Below are 21101 nucleotides of genomic sequence, written 5' to 3' on the forward strand. Positions count from 1 at the left end.
TTGATAAACTATGAAAGAGTCGGAAAAATCCCAAATTGTGAGTGTTTTATATAACTTTTCTTTACTTTTTATAGTATATAACTGCTTAGTGACGTTGTATAGATCAGCTGTGGATAAACAATGCAGTGCTTTTTAGAACGTTAGCGTACAGCACATTAACAGACACCTATTTTTGATTATGACTCAAAGCAGGTTCAACAATTAAAGCATATACTTTATAAATGCCAGAATCAACACAATTATCTTCTTATATGTTTGTCATAACAGTTAAATATTGCTCGGGCTGTGATAAACCAAATGTGTGTTAGCTGACGTCACGTTGTTTTATTATGACTAATAGTGCATGATAAGCACAACTTTTACTTTTAAAGGAAAAAGTTAAAATAGATAATCAATTCTTTTAGTATCAAAAAGACATGTAATTGTTATTTTTGTCTTTTTTTTTTCGGAAAGAAATTCATTTCATGCTAAGTAAAAAGGAATGTGAAATTGCATCAATTCTGTGATTGAAAAACAAGTCTTTAAAACGAGGAAGCAAATTCAAAATAAAAAAAAATCCTCTAGCGTCGGAAATTTCGTACACGTTTACATGTAAGGCGACGTTATTGTAAATATTCCCTCTGACATACAGTGTTTGTTTAGATTACAGATGAGGATCTTGCAAAGGTTTCTGAAATAGTGTCAAAGTCCATGTTTTTCACCATGGCAAGCACTTGTAAAACAAAAGCTCAAAAGAATGCAATACTTCTCCTTGAGTTCCTCTACTTTTCAAGGAAGGAAGAATTGATACAGTGCCCACTGTCCAATCCGACAACTGTGCAATCCGGCACACTGGACTTTCCGATCTCATATTTTATTCCCAAAAATTTCTTTAAATTTTATATAGAACAAAACTCTGTATATTCCGACCACTGTACATTCCGAATTCCGGCGCTTTTTTTGTCATCAAAACTAGATAATTACATTATGATTTCACCTGGGTAATCCGAAATAATTACACGGGTGTTCCGTAATTAGCCGCAGGCCAGGTGACATGAATGCCCCGTTTGGCCACAAGATTGGTCTACTTAGAGAGTAGTTAATCACATGTAAGTTTGAAAGTGTTTATGTAAGCGTTAAATGATCAGTTTTTTAATTAAAAAATTAGGCAATCAATTCTCTTTGTTGTTATCAGTTTTATTCTCGCATTTAAGAAATAGCATCCACGCGACAGAAAATAAAAAGAGTACATGATATTTTGATTCCATTAAGATTTTTAGCTTGAAATTAAAATCAAACATGCGGTCAGTCCTTCATAAAGCCATGTCCCGAAAAAAAAAGAGTACGTCGAACGTAACATGTAGACAATACTCAAGTTGAATGGTACATCTTGTCTAAAAGAAAAAGTTTCATTTCAGGGTTAATATACACTGAATTAAGCAAGGCTGTGCACATAAAGGATTTGCCGGAAGTAAAAATACCGCTTTAAGTTGCCCAATATTACGATTGTTTGATAAAAATCACAATGTTTTAGAGTTACGTCCGGTTTGTATGAAAAGTCGCGTGACGGTATTAATAGCACAGTCTATTTCGAGAAGTAAACAGTAGAGAAAATTCGGAGAGAAATGTAGTGTAGAAAAAAAATAATACCACTGTGTAAAGAAGGTACATGTAAACGAAATATTTACTTAACCATCTACTGCTTTAGTAAAATGCTAAAAATTAAATTGCAACATCTCGAAGCGATCGGCAGTTCCATCTGTTTTGTCCATTAAAAAAACAAACATCGTATATTACTACAGAGTTTACTAATGCTCAAACAAATGCTAATTAACGAAGGTATATTTTATACAACAAAGAAACACACAATTATGCAAACATTTTGACAATTAAATACACGTGTACTCTAAACCTAATGAAAAATGGTTTTTGAAGTCATTTGACACCAATCATAACGCTCAGAAATATTCAACACTGGGTAATCCGACACACTGTCTAATCCGACATTGATTTTATTTCCCGCAGCATGTCGGATAAGACAGGTTTCACTGTATCAAGATACTATGGAGGAAGTACTGCAGAAGGGATTTGAAAACAAGTGATATTGATAAAATGATCGTGGGGCCCAATATGTATGATTGCTACAAACGAGAAGATGCAAGTGAAGTTCCAGGCTATGTTTTTCTTATTGACAATAGTGCTTCTTCTCAAGGTTATGCAAAACTTGTTCTTTTAAAGACAGATTTGAATTCACCAACAATATTTGAAAATCAAGGGAAGACTGTGTCTGATTTGCTAGAAGAAATTCAAGGTCGCAGACTTCTCTCTAGTGAAAAAATTGTTACGTTTTGGATTGATTTTCTTCAAAGATCAGGACAAAAATCATCAAAAGGCCCACCAGAAACATTCCGACATGGACCCTGTGCAACTTCAGTGAGTACTGACCCAAAGGGGTATATGAAAGATGAAATAGGAGGCACCATAGAACAAGATTTTGCCTACGGTATTCCATTTTATAGCTTACCCCAGGAAGGAGAAGAATGGTTGAGAGACAGAGTAAAATATCATTTGCCGTCCAGGAAAATTGTTGAGAGAATAAAATCATTGAAATGTCATGTTGTTGCTGTCGGTGAAAAGGGTTCTAAATGCTACTCCATGGAGTGGAGAACATCATATTTATTGTGGGAAAGAGAGCTCGTTTGAAGTTTTAACGATGTACAGCTCCAAACCTATGTTTTGTTAAAGGTACTCCTTAAGAAATACATCAATCCAATTGCTCTAGATTTATTGAGCTCATTCCATATGAAAACTGTCGTTTTTGGGAATCAGAAAAGACAGAGCTTGATTACTGGCATGCAGGACATTTAATTTCATTTTTTCGGCGTTGCTTACTTTACCTGAAAGTATGTGTCGAGGAAAAGACTTTTACATTTTATAGACCGACGAAAGAATTTGTTCCTGTCTATATTGCATGACACAAAAAAGAAAGATAGCATTCTCAGGATCATTGACAATATCATTCAGAATATGATTACGTATACCTTACAATGTGCAGATGGGTTAAATTTAATAACGACGTGGCAAAACAGTGGTTTTATTGTTATGGATTTCCTTAGAAAATGTATGAAGACCCTTCACAGAGGATTTACATGTGATTTTGATCAATGCAAAATCCCTCACAAATTATACCATTACGGTCATCATAACGTTAATCTCGAAATAGTCGTGGCCGATTTCAAGACTCTTAAACAATACCAAGCATCGCTCAAATCTCTTCTCGATGTCCATGAGGATATCAAGAATTCTGTAACAAACTTTATTAACATACGCTCTGCAATCATCGAAGCTACACAAATGCTGCCATGTAGAAAGGAAACCTTTGCAAAAGAAAAGTTTCAAAAAAGCATTGGTAATTTAAAAGAAAATTTAAAGGTTGATGCTTTCACTGGTGAACTGTACTTAGCAACGTGTTTTCTTGCTATGCACAAGTACGAAGATGTGTCTATTCTAATCAGAGAAATTTTTTATTCGACCAAAAGACCAAAAACAATTATATACTCTGGTTTCTGTTCAAATTGCAAAATAATGCGTTTAGATAGCGAGACAGTAGAGCAAGACACAGACCTTCCCCCATACATATTCTTGTAATCTGGATATATGAAAATACTTAAAGTTTTAGTTTTATTCGTCCTGATTCGTACCACGGAGAGAATTGTGAATTATGAACGTTAAAAAAATCTTGAAACTTTGAAGTCATTTATTGTCAAATTTGTATATAATTATATTTTTTCTCACCAATTTCCGTGATGTGATATGTATTCAAAGCTGTTTTTTACAGATAAAGTTGTGGTTTTTCCTAAAGGTTAACCTGGGTTAGCATCTGCAAAATAATGTGTATTCTTGATTTGTACTTACAACCAGGCCAAATCGGTCGAACGTTGCAGACTCTCTGACTAAGTGTCCTTTTGACATTTGTTAAATTTACCTGCTGGATAAGGCAAACTAATGTACCTTTGATGCAGCAATTCAAAGCAGAATGTATTAAAAATCTTATTACAACCCTATAGTTGTTTAATAAAGCCTTGTCTGATTACACTGAATGAGAAATGACTAAATCAAATTTTTTTGAGAGAAAAACTTTAAAACCACGTGTTTTATTTAATTTCTCATGGGTTTGTCTAAATACCGTTATTTGATTGGTCAGAAGGATTAACACCTTGTTTATTCCGTGTATTTATAGCAATTCACGGTTATCGTTCTTGACTTCCATATTTGGAAATCGTCCAGACCTGTTATTCAATCCATAATATTTTCGAATTAAACATTCAATTACAAATACACTCAAACAAATCTTTTTTTAAAAAAAAAGAGCAAAACTGCAGTTCTATTTGGATTTACCCACTTTGATAAACATTGTAATACAATCATGATTGGTCTCTGATTGCAATTAAGAATTGTAACACCTTTTCTAGGATATGCGCTGGAGTTCCAGCAAACTATAAACCATGATCTCTACAGCGAATCATGTAACGAATGATGATATCTTGATGCTGATGTAATTTTTTGCGAGTTTAAAGAATATTCTAATTTTTGTTGCATATTTGCATTGTAACGACAACTGAGTCAATGCCTATTAAGATATTTCGTTGAATGTACTTTTCTAAGGTAATAATTTATATTCGTTATATTTATTGAAGCATTTAATTTAAAAAAAATGAAGTAAAAGCTGCACAATCAGGTAATTTCTTATTAATAAGTTTATTCAACAGTAATTGTTGCTATTTGTTTGCAGCAATTGGTTGACAGTGCCTCCATTTTGCTTTGTGTGTGTGTGTGTTTTTGGATAGATCACAGTGTTGGTGTCATTAGTATACCTATTGACCGATGCATAATTGTACATGATATAACATTTTGTACTTAAGGTGGTTCGATCCTGCCATCAAAAGTAATGAGAATTTTTTATCAAGTATATTTTTAGAATTTATACACAAAGATTAATTAAAAATCAAAACAAAAATTGGGGGTCAATGCGCTTCTTTTGGCGCTACAGAGCATTTAGTTTGACCTTTTTGCACTGTAAATAGGTCTTACACATAAATCAATTTGTAAAGCTTTTCCTCCAATATTTTTTATTCAAATAAATTATGGGAACAAACACAGTCCTATATCATCTTGAATAGACACATTAAAATTTGTGACAAAGAAAAAAAAAATTGAAATTACTCCGCATGTTCAATTATTTGACCTTTTTGCACTAAAAAATTTCATTTTCCTGGCATTAGAACACCAAAAAAAAAAAATCATTTGAAAGTAATGACATTTTACTAAAATTAAGAAGAATGGTTCAAAGTATCTTATATATTCAGAAAATAAAATAAAAAGTGGGGGTCTGTGATGTTAATTTTTAGATATTACTAAAATAGTGCTAATTTTAAGCTTAAAATAGGGATATTTTTCTTGATTTTCACAATATATCTGCTATATTTATCAAATATGATGATAGAATTCATGACAGTTTATTTAATATATAATTTAGGACCAGTATAAACAGTTCACTGCACAAAATAACTCTTTGTGTAGACTGTATGTAAAAATAAGAATCCAAACTTAACATACTTTAAATACTTCGAAAGAGAAAAAATGATCATTTTCTTCTAAAAAATCTTCCGCCACAAAATATAGTTCCTTACTAAATGCTTTTGGTATGGAATTTAATCATGGAGTTTTAACTGAATATAGTTTAATTGGCATTGTAGAATCCAATTTTATTGTAAAAATTAAAACATTATGCAGAATTTTTAAATTATAGGTTAAGATATAAATCTGCTCAAAAGCTCAGGAGCGAACCTCGTTAAGAAATGATAGAAAATGCAAAATTCTTTTGATGAATAATTGTGTAAAATCGAATTATACAAATTCATTGGAAGATTAGATCACACAATCTCTCCATTACGGTTCCAAATATAAATGATTTATTAGCACTTTGCAAAATAATAGAGAGTTCATTCATCAAGGAATTATTTAGCTTGCAAATACAGTTTAAAATTAAACAATGATTGATTTTCCCTTTTTATAACTGAAAAATATTTTTTGATTTTAAATTTTCTAAAGGTTCTTTAGAGTTTTGGAGAATCCACATTTGATTTACACCACTTCTCAAATATGCTGTAGCATAATACGTTTAAAGTTTCTCCTTTACAACAGTTAATATTTTTGTAAGGTGTAAAGATATGGGCTTGGTAGTGCAGTTGCTGGACCCGGCAACGTATCTTTGTTTGTAAGGTTTTATAAAGTTTAGCAATTCATATAGGTAGGGTAGAACGCATTCACTTTCGTTGACTGGAATGTTAAAAGTTTTATGAAATGTTATTTTGAAGAATTTCATCCTTAGAAAGTGAGTAAAAGTTGAATTTACATGTGTAGAATTAATATTGCATTCTAAAATACAGTTGCAATAATGAACCTTACAAAAACGATATTGTTACAAGCTCTGTGAGCCTGTCTGTTGGAACCATAGCATATTGTTCATGTAGTCTTTCTTATTCCTTTATCACTTCCGATTTAGTGAAAACTGAAGGATAAATGGTTCACATTAGTCATGCTTTTCATTTCCTGCACAGATATTTTTGAAATCGCCTAGTTGCCAGATACCCAGTAATGGAACGATCTTTGTCGCAATAGCAACTGCACAAAATACGACCCATAGATAGGTTATATTTGATAACAAGGTCATATTAGTTTTAATAATAGAGTAGTGGACAAATAAAAAGTGATAATTCAGGATGATCGTTTTTGGCAGAGTGGAAGCTGAACTAAATTTTCATGCAAAAATGGAAACGTACGATACAACGTTTTACGTCTGTACATTAATTCTTATCAACAGTCTAAAACCACTTTGTCCACGAACTGTCAAATACAAAAGAAAGCATACGACTACAATTTTTAACTTTTTCGAATATATTTCTGTTCCAGCTCAACTACAGAGAAAAGTTCATATTCTACTCGGACTTATTCGGGAAGATTTTTTTTACATGCATGTAATATCCTTATAGCGTCAGGACTCCACTCGTTGCCATGGGACTTCGGTCAAACGTCGTTCATTTTTTTTTTTTAACGGACTGTCTGCAGTGACGTCTTTTGGGAAAATTCCAAATTCTGATTGGTTTTCTTAACTTTTGTCCAATCAGTTCAAACTTTTGGTGACCAACAACTTGCTCAAAGATATTTATGTATCATATGTTTAAGTGACAGGCAAACTGTTTCCATTATCATAATGAGGAATTAACCATTTACATTTTCATTGGTCATTTGCAAAGTTATTTTGTTAAATACTTGTACACACAAGTACTCTGAAGTTGACATTAAAAAGATGCTTGAGTTTTTGATTGACAAAATCTATGTGGTTTTTGGAGACCAGGTCTTCCAACAATCTATCGGAATTCCCATGGGAACCAATTGCAACCCGTTATTAGCAGACCTTTTTTTGTATTCATATGAAGCAGAATTTATCCAAAATCTTATACGTGAAAAGAAGAAAACACTTGCTGTGGCCTTCAACTCGACATTTAGATATATCGACGACGTATTGTCAATTAACAATGGTTATTTCCATTCTTATGTCGATACGATATATCCTGGTGAGCTTGAGATAAAAAATACCACAGAATCTGACACATCTGTTTCATATTTGGATATTTTACTTGAAAAAGACGTTAATGGTAATCTAACAACCAATCTTTATGATAAACGAGATGACTTTAACTTTTCAATAGTCAACTTCCCTTACTTATGCAGCAATATACCTTCATCACCTGCATACGGGATTTATATCTCTCAGTTGATTCGATACGCAAGAGCATGCTCCACGTATGTACAATTTCTAAAACGAGGTAAATTATTGACAAACAAGTTGATGAAACAAGAATATCAGCAGTCTCGTTTAAAGTAATCATTTCGTAATTTCTATGGTCGATACAATGACCTTGTCAGCTAATACAATTTATCATTGAGTCAAATGCTGACTGATATTTTTCATTCTAATTGTTAGGCCATTATTTACACACTGAATTGTCGACGGATTTTCCCTTTATTTCCCGATCATGACAAGGAGCACACGGCGGGCGTGACCGGTCGGCAGGGGATGCTCCCTCCTCCATGGCACCTGATCCCACCTCTGATGTTTTGGAGGTCCGTGTTTGCTCTGCTCCTATTTTGTATTGTTTAATGGACTTTTGAGCTTGAATACTGTTCGTTATCTTCACATATTTCATATTACGTATGTTTGTTTTTCCAATACTCTTGTTCCGCTCATAGGTCTTGAACTCCTCCGTACTTCCATATATTTCATTACAATAGTCTTAAAACTTGTGTTTCCCTTGTTCATGGTTCAGGCTTCAGGATATAGCACTAAAGGTAAAGAGTTGAAGCAGATCTCAGGTAAAAATGACGTCAAAGAGAAACTTGACATGAATTCCTGAGCATTCGAAGTGGTATTCCTTCTCATATCCGGGACGTGCAGTAGATAGTGTTGGAGGATCAAAGAAAATAGAGAGGCGAAAATAGACAAGGCGAGAACTGCTTTTCATTTGATTAAATTATCTGAATAGCATATGTAACATCACGTTTAAGGCAAGGGTACTGTAAAATGATCATTGTTCGTGGAGGAGCAGTGTTCGTGAATTTCGTGGGTCACCTGTGGTAGTGTCAGATACATGGCTTCCTACTAGCTTGGGCTAGTGGGTTAACCCTTTAGCTCAATTGGTAGAGCACTGGACTGGCAAGCCAGAGGCCCCGGGTTCAATCCCCAGCAGAGGCATATAAATGTTTCTGTTACATTTGGCGCCCACGTTGGGACCTGGGTGTTCTCTGGCGGGTGAGAGTGATTGCCCCCAGAACTTCGCCCCACAGGTGTTGGCACTCCAAAAGAGATGAGGACATCTCATTCTCTGGAGGGGGACAATGTGGTAGTGTCAGATACATGGCTTCCTACTAGCTTGGGCTAGTGGGTTAACCCTTTAGCTCAATTGGTAGAGCACTGGACTGGCAAGCCAGAGGCCCCGGGTTCAATCCCCAGCAGAGGCATATAAATGTTTCTGTTACACACCCATACCCTCGAATTTACATCCCCACAATTAAGGAACTTCGTCAATGTATTGGTTTATTGTATCTTCTGTATATGCTAGTTATCCTTGAATTACATTCCAACGAACCAGTAAAATCTGAATGATTTCACAGTAATATTCGCTACCAGTATTAACATCTTTATCCTTTATAGATCTGAAAACCTGGAGAATAACAAAGGGCCTCATAGACAACCTGGAATCGTTTATTAATAAATTTTAAGAGGCATCTCTAACATCAGCTACTCTGCGGATATTATAAGTTTCTGTGGGAGGGATCAACCAGAATCCAATATCAATTTGAGAGGAAATTTTAAGCAGAAAAAAGTGCATTTTCCTGTGATCGTTTGGAGCCCATCTATTTCCATGAGTCTGCGCGTACATGGTAAAAGATACGTATATATAAGGTACGTTACAATTAAATGGAGTAAATATAATGGGCTACAACAAACAATAAGATTTTTATAGGTTGTATAGAGCAGGAATATGCGGGGAAAGGTCATCAGTGAACTTCTTGCTTCATATTAGAATAAAAAGCTTTAGCAAACAAAAATATTGATGAACATTACTTGTCTTGATTAAAGTTACTTAGATATACATACCCGGACAACGGAGATAAATAAAAAAAATTATTCATTATGTGAGAGTTTTTTTTTTTAATTTGCTTTCACCTAGTAAATTCAAAATTTACATCGTGATAGAAGTATATCTAATAGTTATTTTTGACTCACATTATTTTGAAATAAACAACCAAATGTCTGTCCTGGTGTGATTCATAAATCATATTAGTGTATACCTTTAACATTTTCAAAGTACAAACTGTATTCCGTTTTCAAAGAGTACCTTTTTGATTTATTGCAGATACTAATTGTCCATTTTTAGCAGATAATTATGTCGTTCCCTTCTTTCTTCGTTTTAAGAATAGTTTTTTCAAAATATGCATTCATCAGCCTCACATATCGTGCATTTTGGTTCGTTACACGTGTAAATTTTCCAACCAACTGGAGTCCAAAGGAGACAATCAAATCCCTGAACGTCCAGCTGTGGAAGACCATCGCCCCAATTTGAATAACCTACTTCTGGTGGAATAGGAACATTTAATTCGCTCGTTGACCATGTCACTACGCCATTGTTTTTACTTCCACCAAGCCAGAAAGGGTATGTACAAGCTCCTGTTCCTATTTTAAATACCAATATACTTCTAAATTAAGCAATTAATACAAGAACGTTTCATTGTAATATTAATAAGATGTTGAATCATACACTTACAATCTTTCAGAATAAGTTAACTTAATATACTTTTTTTTTGTTTAGGTAAGTCCTGTGTTGAAAGCTGAGAGGTTGGGGGCTAGTTGAATAAGGCCATATTTTTTTTATGTTCACCATTTGCGTGCTGATTTCTTATGTCTATATATATATATATATATATATATATATATATATATATATATATATATATATATATATATATATATATATATATATATATATATATATATATATATATATCGCCGTAAGGTTGTTATAAAACATTGATGTCTTACCGATCACATTCATTTCCACAAAGTCTGATTCCTCTTTAGTATTTACTTCCAGTAAGTATCCATTCTTTTCTATGCAGTCATTCTATTCAAACAAAGAATGAAACTTTAATTCTTTTAAGAGGAAGAAGCAGAAGTTACATAAGCACTGAAATTTTGATCAGACACTTTTCAAATAAAGTTTCTTCTCATCAAGATATGTATTTTGTTTGCTTACAATGGATTTGGCAGTGATCATGATAATTATAATTATCTAAAAATGAATTTAAATGCAATAATATTTACAAATTCCTTTGATCTTTAATTCCCTTATTACGTAAGCAAATGCAATCTCTATTCTTCAAATTATAACATCAATATATTCAGTAACCCTCGCCTTACATCAATGATAAATGTTATCTACTATCTTTGAAGTTACTTTGCATCTGATTTCCTGCACTGAGTTCCCGAGATTTAGGGATAATGATGATATGCACCTTTTTTGTTTTAATTTGATCTGGTATAACTAATACAAACGTTATAAATGATAATTCAAATCGACGGCTGTAATAAAACTGGCAAAATCTTTTAAAGTATGAATTTTCATTAATGAAAGCACGGATGAATTCTTAACTTAATGTCATTGTGTCATAATTTTGTACTATTGTCCTTTCGTTATACTTCAAAGGGATTTAAAAATTAGTTCCAAAACAAAGTTAAGAGGAAAATATGAAAGCAAGGGAGGTAATTTTCCGTGATGTTAAGATCAATATATAATTATTGATGAAGAGTTTCTCTATAATAGAACTTCAAATTCAAATAAGAATACGCTTTTTTACTTTGTTATAAAATTATAGCGACATCTATTTATATGCAGTTAGGATATCATTTCGTTTAGTTAAATTACATAACCTATGCAATTATAATATTATTTATTATGTTGCTAAATAATTTTTTTTCAATATTTACACAGTTCCTTTGAAAATTTCAACAGATGGATGATTTATTCATAGATTAAATTTTCTTCAGTATATATTAGTTCTGAATTTTCTTCAGAAGATATGCGCTTAAATTTATTTGATTTTCAATAGAATCCACTTGATTTTAATTAAAAATTTTGTCAACATGTATGGTTTTCATGTTTGACTGCTTGTACTTGTTTAAATCTTTGTAGTGATGTACAAAAACATCGATATTTGAATATTTCAGACTTTTTTTTTCAAAAATGTTCTCATCCTACAGTTTTGGTCTGATTTGAATAAAATCTTCGATAAGAGAACATAAAGATACAAAATTCTTTTCACACACTTACACACCCTCACACACTAACACACACACACTAACACACATCTTTGACTAATGCTACGTCTAATCTCTAATCACAAAAGTTAGATTTTTTATCACACGTCCCATCAACTTTAATGGTTTCTTTTTTCAATCTCTGCTGCATGAATTATACATGTGTCTTGATCTTTAATATTGATTAATGCAAAAACAAGTAAGTTTTAGTTTAAAGGACATCATTAGGCTTCGGTAAACAAACTTTGTAATATGAAAAATTTATCCAATGAGTATTTACCGGATGAAAAGAAATGTGACAAAATTCATAATTTTTATAAGTTTAACTATTAAAAGGTGTAGCCATTTAATATAGTAAATATCTTTAAAATATTTCCAAAAAATGTTAGAATTCTTTTTTCTGTCGAGCTTTTGGCGATTTTTTATGAACACAAACGTAAAATTTAGTAAAATCAAGTCAAATTGCACTATTTCTCCCCAACACTTTTATGTTCACACCAGTAGGCTGCACACATCAGGAATCGTTTTTTAATGTCAAAGTAGAAATGCTTAAAAAAAATCCTTTAAAAGACTGAATACATGAAATCATAAAACAAACCTTTGCTACCAGCCATGTCATTGTGGTATCCAATACCTTGTAATGGCATCTGCTCAAAACTTTTAAAATAAAAAGAAGTAATGCTGTTTTTCATTAAATGAAAAAAAATCCAATTTTTTCTTTTATATATATTTTCAGTCTAAGCATGAATATTTGACATATTTACTTTAATAAAAACATGAATTACAGTGATCACCGCTTTCTCTGTTTCCTTTTTTTAATTTTTTTTTAACAAATGAATATTTTGGTGCCCAAATTAAGGAAAATGCACTGCGTGTCTATTCCATTGTTGATGGAAATTTAAAAAAAAAAAATTAATGTTTAAAAATATACAATTACAAAATTCTTGAGATGTATTTGTACCTATATTTTTATAGATATCTATATACATGCGTTATCAAAATTTACTGTACCTTTGAGGATTTTTTGACAATAGGTTTGCCATCCATGTGCTGTAACACTACTATCATTTCCTTTCTTTAAGCAATCCAGATATGTAAGACACGTCTTTGATAAATCATTATAAGAAAATCCTCTATGGTTATGCTGTTTAGCGATAGCTGAACATTGCACTAAAGAAAATGCCTCGTATGTTCCATAAATTTCCGAAGTCTTTATTGTGTTTTGTAAGTCCGAATTCAGTACATATTCTTCCGATTCAAAAATTTTTCCAGAAACCAAATGTCGGAAAGACACAAATGCTATCAACAAAAGATAAGTCTTCCACATCTCTGAGGACGTATTGAAGGATGATTCGTAGTCTTGATTTAGTTGGCTATTGGATCAGCACCATTACTTATTCTGACTACATTGATTGCACCATTTCAAGCAAAGAGTCCTGCTTCACTTTGATTCTTATAAACTACCAGTCTTTGTAGTATGCGTGCATGAATTTAATTATTCCTATCTCTATATACATTTTCCTTAATTGGACATTCAGTTATAGTTAACATCTTGTCTCTTGTCTCAAAATAAAATGCCAAATAAGGACGACCTTTCTAAATTTCAATAATAACTACTGAGGAGGGTATTGAACCATATTACAAAGTAGAATCATATGACAATATTGCTTAGACATATCCCATTCTTGTTTCTCCAATCTTTATTCCTGTATTTTCTTTTCTTAAACAAACCATATTTCTCAACGCCCACATCCGGTGTCGAACAAAAACTCATCTCATAATGCACGTTGTACTATATATACTGAGCTGTGCATCATATGGATTCCACGCTTTTATATTTCCCCATACTAATCTGTGATTTATATGAAGTTCTTACTTCTATGTTGCCAATAGTGAGCTGTGGGTCATATGGAGTTCTTTCTTCGGTATTGTCCCATACTAAGCTGAGGGTCACGTGGAGTACGTGCGTTCTTTCTTCTATATTGGCCAGTACTGAGCTGTGGGTCATATGGAGTTATTACCTTACATTGTCCCATACTAAGCTGAGGGTCACATGGAGTACGTACGTTTTTTCTTCTATATTGTCTTATACTGAGCTGTGTGTGACATGGAGTTCTTACTTTACATTGTCCCATACGTATGGAGTTCATGTTTTTATATTGCCCCTTACTGAGCTGTGGGTCGTATGGAGTTCCTACTTCTATATTTCCCATACTGCGTTGTAGGTTATGTGGAGTTCTTACTTTTACATTGTCCAGTATTGATCTGCGGGTCATATAGAGTTCTTATTTTTATATTGTTCCATACTGAGCTGTGGATTATACGGAGTTCTTACTCTAATATTTTCCATTACTAAGCTGTGGATCATATGGAGTTCTTTATTTATATTTATATATATATATATATATATATATATATATATATATATATATATATATATATATATATATATATATATATATATATATATATATATATATATATATATATATATTGTCCCATACTGACCTATGAGTCATATGGAGTTCTTACGTCTATATTGTCCCATATTGAGCTGTTGATCAATTAGAGTCTTTACGTCTATCGGTACATTGCTCCATACTGCCCTTTGGGTCATATATATGAATTCCTTGCTTCATTTTGGTTTGGATGCAGACATTTGTACACATTATAAATCATGTGGAAATGTGCTCTGTAATGTTGTTATTCCTTGTTGGGTTTCTACCTTGGATTCGAGTTCAGGTTTTAAAAGTAGAAGTACATTCAGCAACAAATGATAAGGATTTTTAAATTATATACATTGTACTTTAGAGATTATAACGTTTAACATGTTTATCATTTTTAATACACAAGGTTTTTTTTTCTTTAAATGCTATATATTCCTAAAAAGAAAAAGAAAAAAATTAATCGGATTCTCAAATTCTTCCTTAATTCGAAAATACGATGTACGGTAGTATGTATATCATGATAACTCTTCCATCAATTTAAAAAAATTGAAATCACTCCCATATGGGATGAAAAAAAGATTAATTTTCCCTAATTTTTTGTAAACTTCTGGCACCCAGTGCTACCGAACCAAAACTTTCAAGGGAATGTTACGTTTTTGAGCTAACACTATGTTTAGCTCATTTCATATAATTTTAATTACATCTTATTGTCTTGCAAAAATAAAGTAGCCGATTACAAGAGAGTTACATCCTTCCGTTTTCACCAATCGGTAGTGATAAAAGATTTAGAATACATGAACAATATTATGGTTCCAGCCGACAAGGATTGTAACAATATCGTCTTTGTTTGTAAGGATCATTATTACAACTGTATTTTAGAAGAACTTGGTTTTAATTCTACGTCTGGAAATCCAATTCATGATTATGAAGTTTAGCGATAGCTGAACATTGCACTGAAGGAAATGCCTGGTAGGTTCCATATATTTCGTAGTTTTTATGGTATTTTTTTTTTAGTCCAAATTCAGTAAATATTCTCCCGAATCAAAAAAATGTGCAAAATACCAAATGGAGAAAAGACACGAATATTATCAAAATTTATACATCTCTGAGGACGTATTGTAGAACTATTCGTAGTCTTCATTTAGTTGGCTATTGGACCACCTCCATCACCTTCGATATTCTGTACCTCCAATGATTTCACCACTTCAAGCAAAGAGTTTTGCTTTACTTTTATATTGTCCCATACTGAGCTGTAGACCATATGAAGTTCTTACTTCTATACTGTCCCATACTGAGCTGTGGGTCATATTGAGTTCTTATTTTTATATTGTCCCACAGTGAGTTGTGGGTCATACGGTGTTCTTACTTCTATATTGTCCTAAACTGCGCTGTGGGTCTTGAGGTATTCCTATTTTTTTTTATATTGTCCCATACTGAGTTGTGGATCATATGAAGCAGAACAGAAATCTCTGATGAGACCCTTGCTCAGTGCACTTGTAATTGTAAGAGTAATTGGCGTATATAAGTATAGTGTACTTGTGTACCAAGTTTTGGACCAGAACTGCATGTAGGAAGATCCCGTAGCATTTTGAAAGTATTTCAGAGTAATTTCTATTTTTAGTAACCTAACAACAGCGTTTATCGAAATCAAAAATTGTGTATTTTATATAAGTATAGTGTAATCAGATAGCAGGGGGGGGGGGGGTGTTCAATGAAAGCCCCCCCCCCCCCACACACACACACTTTTTGCTGCAGTATAGTCAAATAAAGGTAATGTAGTAGTGTATGAATAAAATTTGGTACTGAAAGCAGTAAGAACCCAACCTAAGAAGTCTTGTTCCGAGAATCAGACACAGTTTGATTATTCTAAAAAAAAAAGTGTACGTACCAAGTCTTATTGAAATTGGAGGAGTAGCTTTTTGAAAGAATTTAACTGAAATCTTATGCCCCGCCATGAATATGACAGGGACATGTAGTGTTTGTCATGTCCGTGTACCGACCTTCTATCCTTCCGTCACACTTTGCATTCAGCTCAGTTTCAAAGAAACTATTCAATATACTGTACGTGTACATTGATTGGCGTATTCAAAATGTCTCGCAATCACTGGGTATGGAGTTGTTGGCGAACTCATGAATTAGCGCTATACATGTCCGTGCCATATATTGTATTTAAAAATTATTTCTTAGCGGTATTCATGAATTAGAGCATCGTTGTCTGTGCCGAAGCCCGCCTTTTTAAGTACACATACAGTATTTTTATCAAGCTTCATATGCTGATACATACTGATCAGAGCTATTCAATTGCATCAATATTTCTGACCTTGACATTTCCTTTATACTTGACCTTTCTTTTCTCTATTTTGTGTTTAGTTCAGTTCCAAGAAACAAATTAAGGTATTTTATCAAACTTCAAATGACGATACGTTTTGAGGATTGCTATTGGCCTGCATCAAATTTTTTTACCTTGACCATCCATTTGACCCTTAGTTTCAAAGACACTATTCAATATATTATTTTGAAAGCTTATGCGAATTTCGTGAGAATTTATCAACTGTGTCCATTTTTTTCCTTTGACCTTCCCAATGTCCTTTGACATTTCTATTTATTAAGTCTAAAACTCAGTTCTAAGGAAACTATACAAGATATATTTTCATCAAACTTCCTACGTTTATTAAAATTTTCATGTTGCATCATTATAATGAACCCGGGAGTGGGGGTATTCACGTCCTATGCACATGTTTCTAGTTATTTTAATTAAGTAATTATTGCAACACTATTTGTCAAAATGAAAAACCGATACCAAAAATCATGTATCTGTTTACAGACAAACTATAGACACCTTACTATCCCATAGTCTCCTCTGGTCTCTGACCAGTAGAGCAAAAAATATCTTAGGTAATTAAAGATTACTTAGACAAATATTATAAAGTAAGGCAAATTATGCCTCCTAAAATATCAGTGCTGATAGTGACTGTGCATCCCGAGATGCAAAATTCGTTCAAGTTTGGTGTGGGTAGGACTTAGTTGGAAATGGAACTGAATAGCGGGGGTCAAAAAATCATGTTCCCTATTCCCCTTTGCTGCGTAATATTATACATATATCTTCATGCAGAAGCAAAATTACATCATGGTGCAATTTAGTCAGTCGGCAAAGACAACCAAAGCACAGGCACTTAATTAGAATGTATAAACATGTATAAAATATATTTTTCCTTTCACATAAAAATACTGATACTAGCATGAGCAGCGCAGGAGATCCGGGCTCACCATTACACTCATCCTCCCCTAAGAAGGGAACAGCAGCAGGTACCACAGCAAAACCGCCACAACATCAATTTCGCATTATATCACTCAATTTACAAAGCATATGTGCGAAAAAGGCAAGCTTCATGAACCTTGTAGATTCTGCAAACCCTGATATTGTTGTAGGCACTGAAACGTGGTTACGACCTGATGTTCATGACAGTGAATTCTTGCCCACAGGTTAATGTCGTCAAAGCTAGGAGGGATCGCCAAGATGGTTATGGAGGTGTCATAATCATAACAAAGGCAAACATACCATGTGATGAACTCCACATCTCTAAAACATCAGAGTTAGTTGCAATATCAGTGAAGAGAGGGACACACCCACCACTGAATATAGCAGGACTATATAGACCACCCAGTGCCAACCAAGAGGAAGCGGAACAAATTTGTGAAGAGCTCCATGGCCTCATAAAAGCACACCCTACCTCTCCGTTCTGGCTTACTGGAGACTTCAATCTACCGGATATCTCCTGGTCAACCAACTCCATCTGTGGTGGAATGGTGGAATTCCCAACAAGGAAAAACTCGACCCTCGACCTATTCCTCACAAACAGACCCTCACTAGTAAACCGTCTGAGACCACTCCCAGGCATAAGTGACCACGAAGCATTATTTATTGACAGTGATGTCCAAGTTAAACTTCAACGACCCATTAGTCGGAAGTTGTACCTGTGGAACAAAGCAGACTTGGGAGGCCTCAGAGACAGCATGACTGCCTTCACTCAACTATTCACAGCAAACCATGACACTTCACACCCAATCGAGGACCTGTGGTCCAGCTTCAAGAGCGGATGCCTTGATGCCCTGAATACTAACGTTCCATCAAAGATGACAACGACACGCTTCAACCAACCCTGGATCACACGAGATCTAAAGCGACTGTCCAGAAGAAAGGATCGTGCTTATAGGCAATACGTGAAGACCAGATCTAGTCAGGATTACTCACGGTATAAGCACCTTAAAAATGCTGTTCATGTCCAGTGCAAACTAAGATATCAGGAGTATGTAAACAACATCATCATGGATGAAGACCATAAACCAAAGCGACTGTGGAGCTTCATTAAAAGTAAACGAACTGATGCTTGTGGAGTGGCACCACTAAAACGCGACGGGATAGCATACAGCGATGCCAGAGTGAAGGCAGATATCCTTAATCAACAATTTACATCTGTATTCACTGCTGAGAATCCCAGTGAACCACTTCCAGATATGGGACCTAGCCCACATCCAACAGTTCCAAGCATCAACGTTCATCAAAATGGGGTAAAGAAACTATTACAACAGCTCAACCCCCATAAGGCCACAGGACCTGATGAAGTCTCGTCACGACTGCTGAAAGAAACTTCCCACCAAATAGCACCGGCCTTGACACTATTGTACCAAGCTACATTAGACCAGGGCAAGGTGCCAGATGAATGGAAGTCGGCTAACATCACGCCACTTTTTAAGAAGGGAGATCGGAGTGCAGCAGTCAACTACCGCCCCGTGTCCCTGACATCTATTTGTAGAAGGTCATGGAACATATAGTCCATAGCCACATCATGAGTCACTTAGACAGCCATGGACTCTTGACTGAAAGCCAGCATGGTTTCAGGAAACATCGATCTACTGAAACACAACTTATCTTGTCAGTCAATGACCTAGCACAAAGCCTAGACATCGGAGAGCAAATGGACTGTATACTCCTAGACTTTTCTAAGGCCTTTGACAAGGTCCCGCACAACCGACTACTGATGAAACTACACCACTATGGCATTGGAGGTCAAACCCACGATTGGATCACGAGCTTCCTTACTGGGCGCAACCAGCGTGTTGTACTCGATGGCCAATCATCATCAGCCACCATGGTCTCATCAGGAGTCCCCCAGGGAACTGTCTTAGGCCCACTGCTCTTCTTGATCTTCATCAATGACCTGCCATCATCAGTGTCATCCACCACTCGACTCTTTGCTGATGACTGTTTGATGTACAGGAGGATTAAGACATTTGAAGACCAAGCCATCTTACAGAGTGACCTTAACAAGCTTCAGGAGTGGGAGGACAAATGGCTTATGCAATTTAACCCGGATAAGTGTGAAGTCCTACGGGTTACCAACCGGAAGTCCCCACTACATGCCGATTACACCATCCACGGCCATGTCCTGAACACCGTCGACTCGGCCAAGTACCTTGGTCTTACGATCCAGAAGAGCCTCAGCTGGGATACGCACATAGACAAGATCACTAAGAAGGCCAACTCCACCCTAGCCTTCTTGGGCAGAAACATCAGCCGGTGTCCAACCAACATCAAGACACAGTGCTACTCCACACTGGTACGACCTACCATCGAATATGCCTCCAGCGTGTGGAGCCCAGCCAAGAAAGAAAACATCAAAAAGATTGAGGCAGTACAGCGTAGGGCAGCTAGATTCGCCATTGGAGATTACCAACGCACAAGCAGTGTAACATCCATGCTACAGCAGCTCCAATGGCAGTCACTCCAGATCCTTCAGGAAAGGGCCCAAGTCATTATGCTATACAGGATAGTTTACCATCTTGTGGACATCCCGGCGGAGACCTACCTACATCCATCATCACTGAGAACCAGAGGCCATGCCCTGCGATTCCTGGTACCACACACCAGAACAGAAGTGTATAAGACCTCCTTCTTCCCTCAAGCCATCCGGTTGTGGAATTCACTACCAGGAGGAGCAGTCGAGGCCAAGACCCTGGACAGCTTTAAGACCCAGCTGTCCAGTGCCAGCCACTAGAATCACACCTGCGTTTTTTATCTTTTAATTTTAAAGTTTTATTGAGCACTGTACATAGACACGCACCCCCTCACGCAGAGTGCGATAATACTTAGTGGTTTTGCACTGAACTGGAAGAAGAAGAAATATATACACATCCCTTCTTAATAAATTATACAGGGGTTTTATATATATATATATATATATATATATATATATATATATATATATATATATATATATATATATATATATATATATATATATAGGAAAACTATATAGGTGCCTGTGAATCAAAGCTACCTGATGACAAACAAAGAAATGCCAACAACCTTAAAGGGTTTCATTAAAAACTAAGTAAGCATAGCAAAGTTACTAACAAGCATTTTCTCTCCCATTTAACACTAGTTAAATTGTCTTCGCGGGCGAAGACACAAACCAAGTTCTTATTAGTCCCTGGCAGGACTTTCACCTGCAATTCCAGGGCATGAGTGGTCAATGGCACCAAATTAACAGGAAAGGAGAAAATGTACGACTGGACCGGGAATCGAACCCAGTACCCCTGCATCACTTGTCAGGTGCTCTACAGACTGACCCAGGCCGATATCCATGGCCCAAACCATTATAGTAATAAAGTTATGAGCTGGAAATGAAAAAGCTAACAGACAGATGGACAGTCTTGATTGCTATATCATAATACGT

At 34.9% G+C, this 21101-nt stretch overlaps 1 protein-coding gene across 1 annotated transcript; it reads right to left on the minus strand.

The window, feature by feature from the left end:
- Nucleotides 1-9864: 9864 nt before the first annotated feature.
- On the minus strand, nt 9865-14193 carry LOC133204097 (uncharacterized). Its single transcript, XM_061339857.1, has 5 exons — nt 13944-14193; nt 12929-13216; nt 12516-12574; nt 10643-10724; nt 9865-10276 (listed from the first exon to the last, which is right to left on the minus strand). Exons 1-5 carry the CDS (start codon nt 14191-14193, stop codon nt 10029-10031), a joined length of 927 nt encoding a protein of 308 aa, XP_061195841.1. The 3' UTR covers nt 9865-10028.
- Nucleotides 14194-21101: the final 6908 nt, after the last annotated feature.

This window comes from Saccostrea echinata, unplaced genomic scaffold (genome assembly GCF_033153115.1).
Source record: "Saccostrea echinata isolate AGI-Se365-2 ecotype Australia unplaced genomic scaffold, CSIRO_AGI_Sech_v1 ptg000052l, whole genome shotgun sequence".
Lineage (NCBI taxonomy): Eukaryota > Metazoa > Mollusca > Bivalvia > Ostreida > Ostreidae > Saccostrea > Saccostrea echinata.

Bases quoted from the DNA above. Each gene is read 5' to 3' on its own strand.
- LOC133204097 (XM_061339857.1), bottom strand. From the start codon at position 14,193: ATGACCCGCAGATCAATACTGGACAATGTAAAAGTAAGAACTCCACAT. The intron at 10,725-12,515 runs GTTTGTTTTATG...TTGTTTGAATAG, and splicing joins TGACATGGCTGGTAGCAAAG to AATGACTGCATAGAAAAGAA. The intron at 10,277-10,642 runs GTAAGACATCAA...TATTTAAAATAG, and splicing joins TGTGGAAATGAATGTGATCG to GAACAGGAGCTTGTACATAC.